The sequence below is a fragment of the Cyberlindnera jadinii genome, assembly GCF_001661405.1.
Source record: "Cyberlindnera jadinii NRRL Y-1542 unplaced genomic scaffold CYBJAscaffold_7, whole genome shotgun sequence".
Classification (NCBI taxonomy): domain Eukaryota; kingdom Fungi; phylum Ascomycota; class Saccharomycetes; order Phaffomycetales; family Wickerhamomycetaceae; genus Williopsis; species Williopsis jadinii.
The window spans coordinates 434,692-439,768 of NW_017963658.1; the positions used below are offsets into that span (position 1 = coordinate 434,692).

Genomic DNA, 5,077 nt, shown 5'->3' on the forward strand with positions numbered 1-5,077 from the left:
GCTCCTAAAGGAACATCTAAAAGAATACAACTATCATTTCCAAGCATGAATTGAGCTGTTAAACAGTCTTTAAAACATCTTTTCTTTCCATATGTCGAATCTATGAAGCGATTTGAGAAGACGCTTTGTCGAATTCAACATTATACAACAATTGGAAGATGCCATAAGCGATCAATCTGAAGATAGTCTTGCAGCTGACTCTCAGGGTGAAATGTTGGTGCTGAACAATCTGACAGCTCTCTTTAATATGAGGACTGCACAGGTGGGCGACAAGAAGCTAAAGGCCAGCGCTGACAAATCAACAAAGTTGTTGAAAGCAATTGTCAAGTACTCAGAGCTGGTTTTCCCCGTGCTTGATTTGATATAACTTTCACAGGATGAAATCAAATGCGTCTATTTCTCCAACTCTATTGATGACGAATTCTATGAAAGCTTAGTACCAACAATTCTCATTAGATGCTTGTCATTTGTCTTTGAACAATATTCAGAGATTCAAAGAGGATTTTCTTACATTATACACTATTGTTGGCCAGGCTGGGTTCAAGGGACTTGTTCCTCTCGGTATGATGCTTTCAAAGAAGGCAGAGTTTGGATTAGATTGGTTTACTTTCCTATGCCCATTCTTCAAGAAGAATGGTGGATCGCATTGGAAAAAGCTACAAGAATCCCTGCAATTACATGGTGCTTATATCACTGAGGGAAGCGTTCTCCCATTACAAATCATATCAGATCAGCATAAGGGTATCAAGAAAGCCTTGGGCATGTTGAGAACTTGGTGTAATGTTCCAATTGAGAGTTTCGCATGCTCCAAAAACGTCGAGAGAAATCTCTTCAAGTACACAACCTCAAAGCACAGAAAGGTCATGCAATATAGCTTTTTCCAATTGATATTTGAACCTGATCCTAAAAAGGTCCCAGTAGTCCAAGAAGCAATCAAGGGGTCTTTCTTTGATAGGCATACGAAAGAGACTGTCAACAGTACTTATAATCTCATTACCGACACACAGGACTGTGCTAGAGGTCTCCAGCTTTACAATTCGGTGACTCTAAGGTTTGATATTATGACATCCAATCAATGTGAGATTCTGAATGCAGAGATGTTCGCATTTAGGCTATTGAACCCAACCAATCTCACTTCCGAAGTGCTGTTAATGCAATGTGACAAGGGCGAAAATCACAGAGTTGATGACCTTTGATTGGAATACAGTGAGACAGGTGACTGGAAATGATGCAGAAAGGAATGACATGAGCGACTCTGTTGATGAAGAGGAAGAACCAGAATATGTCGAGATGCTCACAAATTACAGATCATTCCTGTGCCCAACAAATATGATCATTTCTTCTTGTCTGAATAGCAAAGAGACTAGTGAGACTGTTGATAGGAATTCGCCTGGAACAGATGTGAAGCATTACAAGCATAGTATATTGTGGGATTGTGATTTGTCTCTTCAAGAGCTTTTAAGGGTGCTGCGAGTCTATGCTAAGAAGATGAGGAGACGTGCTTCGCTTGTCAACTTTGATGCTTATGTTTATCATCAATTGCGAGTCAGAACAGCCGTTGTTACTGAGAAGTGATGCACCGTCTCAAAAGAGGGTCAAAAGTAAGTAAATTCTACGTACAGTTGTTCCCATTGTTACCTTCAAGCGTATACAGTCTTCAAATGTCCTCATATTACTTGTGTGAAGATGAGAAGGACCCTCAACGGCCAAGCCCTTATCCCATCAATGCCACGACTTGCGAAGGAGATTATCTATGAAAATAGTAGAAAGAAGAATGGAAAGAGGCACTCCAGTAACAGACCACCAATATTCAGATACCAGAGCAGTTTTTCATAGGCCAGTAGATGTATCATACGGAAGACGTCATCTCAAAGTTCCAGTTCAATGGTGAAGACATTCAGCAAAGAATTTCTACTGAAGGCAACTGAAGTATTAAGAGGTTATTACGATACTGTGATGATGATCAAAAAGATCTTTAAGAAGAGGCAAATGTTCGCATATGTTTCCAATAGAATTGATTTCAATATTGTAAAGACGAAGAAAGAACAACCAAGAATGTCAGAACAGAAGAGGAACTACAAGACTAAAAAGCGTATGGAAGACGCTGAGGCAGATCAAATGAGTCCACAACTAACACGATGTGGCTTTCGTACAGACTCCTCTCGAAGTACTATAATGATCAATGTGTCTTTCATGATTCTTCAGTTGTATTAACCAACCATATTTCACCAGAAGAATGCGACAGTTCCCCTCTTCTATCCATAGAAATGGACCACTACTCCTTCATTCCTACCAACATCTACAGCAAATATCGCATATTACTAAACATCGCTACATAAGGCCATATAACGGTGCACCCTCTTGGAGTTTGATCTTCTGTTAAAGAAGCTGTTGGAACATCCTGACGATTGTATGGAGTCTGGTGCCCTATTCATATTTGCAGATTACGATTTTGATGCTTCTACAAATGCCATCAAGGCTTATGCATCCATCAGTGCAAAGTGTAACAAGAGAATAGCACTGGAAACTACAAAGGTGTTCAAGATGGTTTGATTCACATACCATTTTCGCTCTTAGTCTAAGCTCATATTTTTGTACTATAGTTCACACCTTCAGTGAACAATATCCATAGAAGGTGATCATACAGTTATTACAATCAACCAGCCTCCCCTTCAAGTGTAATTATAGTGATAAGTATGTTCTATGAGGATTTCACCAGCTGTTCACTATTTACTGTCTTAACATGACAAAGGGTTCCCCGTGGGAAAAACCGAAGATGGTTGTATAGTGTAGTGGTTATCACTTTCGGTTTTGATCTGAACAACCCCGGTTCGAATCCGGGTACGACCTTTTTTTGGCATGTTCGAGTGCTATCAAACTGAGGCTATACATACCCGTTTTAATCACTGGTGGAAGTACCGTTGTTCTTCAATTGGCTTCGTAGTACCCAGTGTTGTTGTCCTACACTTGGAAGCGTACTACGGTCTGTGATCTTCACAACTCAACGTCGAATCTACTCTCTACAAAGAGTGGTTCGGTTCTGTTTGTTTGTAAAGGTTGTAGCATAAGCTACACAGTCTATTGTACTGGAAACAAATACATATCAACATCGATATGTTGACACGATCAACATTTGAGACTGGTGCTTAAGATACTCTGTGGTTCCAGCGAGTGAAATCAATCATCCTCATTCGAACCTTGATAAACATTTATAACGCAATCGCTTAGACCTCGCCAACCGAGCCGTTGAGTGGAACTCAGGTCCCATGACCCAGCGATACAACGACCATGGAGCCAACCAATTAACTGATGTGATCAGGATGTTGTACGTGGGATTTTAGTGGAACGTTCCCAAATTGGAATATCGATATCCTCAACCACCTCAAAAACACCACCAAATATGGCAAATTTCTCCAATTTTGGAGCTGTGATCGATATTAGAGCATCCGTAGCTTTGGAAGGGCAATGCTCTTCTGGGCAAAGTGACAGTGAGAATTCTTTCGCATTTGGAAGCTCTAGGCCAGAAATCAGAATGGACTCTGCCTCTATCCTTATTTTCTTGACAGATTGGAAGCAGAGATCGGTTAGATCCACCAGATGATAAGCATCAATTTTGAAACACATGAAAACCTCCAACAAGGACGAATTGTTGATATTCGACAAACTATCCACATCCACTATATGGTTCAGATACAACCTTTGGAGCTCAGTGGATTCAAAATCAATCAAGGGTTCAATCGTTTCGAACTTTCCAAAAACTTCCAGTGTTTGCAAGCTCGGAAGGTCCCACGTTGATGATTCCGGCCAGCATTCACAATCTTGAAGAACCAGAGTGGTCAGTTCCGGCAGCTCTTCAAGAGCCACTGTATCGACGATGGTATTATGAAAGCGTAAGGTTCCCAAATGGTTAAATCGAAAAATAACTGGGTTCCACTCGAAAGAATCAAACATGATGTCATATGTACTGAATTCAAATGTATTTCGGGTACCGTACCTGACCTCACAATTGTGTTCAAAGCACCCTGCTTTCAAATCGCCAGACCATGGGTACATGCCAGTATAAAAGTACTTCTTGTGAACGTGTAATTCTGGGATCTTATAATCCCCCTCGAATTCCCAGGGATGCTCGCATACGAAGATCACACAGAGGTAGTTGTTGAGGAGGTGGATGTTACCATAGAGGTTCCCGAATTTGCACCTTTGCGTGATATTGCGGAAATACAGTCCATAGTTAGTGAGTGGGTGGTCATGTTGCTCTTTCTGGGACGACTCCTTGTCGTCTCTGCCCTGGCTCTTGCCAACATCTTCTTCCACAGAATGGATCGGCTTATTTTTAGAACCGTTATCAGATTCGTCATCAAAGTCGTCATCAGAGCTGTATTCACAAGAGCTCGTTGGGTACATGTCGTACATCTCATCCTCATGCATCCTAAACTCCTCAACCAACAGAATCTTGTCTCCAAACCTCTCATGGAACGCTGGAATCTCCAGTAAGGTGTCAACGTCCAGAGCATCGATGTAGAAGATGATTTCCGCCACAATCTCCAATGGAAGCTTATCTAGCATAGCAAGCAAATACTGTGATACTGTGTCTAGTAAGGCCGGTGAATCACAACGCCATATGAAGTAGGTGTATAAACAGTTGTGAAGTTCATAGACTCCGGACATAATTTTCACCTCCACCAGTTATAAATTTCATCCACCGCGTGCAGAACTGCAGAGATGCTACCAATACCTCGGTGGTTTTTTCTCCTTGAAGATACCAAACCACACGCCTATCAACAATTGATATCCGTAGCCCTGTGTGTTCTGCAAAGACACTCATAGCACATTTGTATTGTATGAGGGTCTTTTTTCTAAATACACAGCCCAGTATATTGGAAGTCCTCTGGTGTAGCTGGTTTGATGAGTGTGCTTTTAACTCATTCCTTGGCTCCCATCTGAATTTGGTTGGCCATTGGAACCAGTGGAACGATTATTGAGCAAAGAAGACCACCAGAATTGTTGTGAATGACCAATTCATACAGAGGACTTATACCAAGGGGGATAGGAATGGCTCGCTACGCTGGGAGTTCAC

General features: G+C 41.5%; 4 protein-coding genes and 1 non-coding gene across 5 annotated transcripts; 4 read left to right on the plus strand and 1 right to left on the minus strand.

The window, feature by feature from the left end:
• Nucleotides 1-566: 566 nt before the first annotated feature.
• CYBJADRAFT_173380 (uncharacterized protein) lies at nt 567-1,196 on the plus strand (the record flags this gene model as incomplete). Its single annotated transcript, XM_020216456.1, has 1 exon — nt 567-1,196. One exon carries the CDS (start codon nt 567-569, stop codon nt 1,194-1,196), a length of 630 nt encoding a protein of 209 aa, XP_020070420.1.
• Nucleotides 1,197-1,245: 49 nt separating this feature from the next.
• Nucleotides 1,246-1,575, plus strand: CYBJADRAFT_173381 (uncharacterized protein; the record flags this gene model as incomplete). The annotated part of the gene is made up of 1 exon (XM_020216457.1): nt 1,246-1,575. The coding sequence occupies one exon, from the start codon at nt 1,246-1,248 to the stop codon at nt 1,573-1,575; it is 330 nt and encodes a 109-aa protein (XP_020070421.1).
• Nucleotides 1,576-1,884: 309 nt separating this feature from the next.
• Nucleotides 1,885-2,553, plus strand: CYBJADRAFT_173382 (uncharacterized protein; the record flags this gene model as incomplete). Its single annotated transcript, XM_020216458.1, has 3 exons — nt 1,885-2,092; nt 2,156-2,184; nt 2,386-2,553. 3 exons carry the CDS (start codon nt 1,885-1,887, stop codon nt 2,551-2,553), a joined length of 405 nt encoding a protein of 134 aa, XP_020070422.1.
• A 225-nt stretch (nt 2,554-2,778) lies between these two features.
• On the plus strand, nt 2,779-2,850 carry CYBJADRAFT_t103. Its single transcript has one exon. It is a non-coding gene; the product is annotated as a tRNA-Gln (tRNA).
• A 379-nt stretch (nt 2,851-3,229) lies between these two features.
• CYBJADRAFT_167945 (uncharacterized protein) lies at nt 3,230-4,490 on the minus strand. Its single transcript, XM_020215151.1, has one exon. The coding sequence runs from the start codon at nt 4,426-4,428 to the stop codon at nt 3,316-3,318; it is 1,113 nt and encodes a 370-aa protein (XP_020070423.1). The 5' UTR covers nt 4,429-4,490; the 3' UTR covers nt 3,230-3,315.
• Nucleotides 4,491-5,077: the final 587 nt, after the last annotated feature.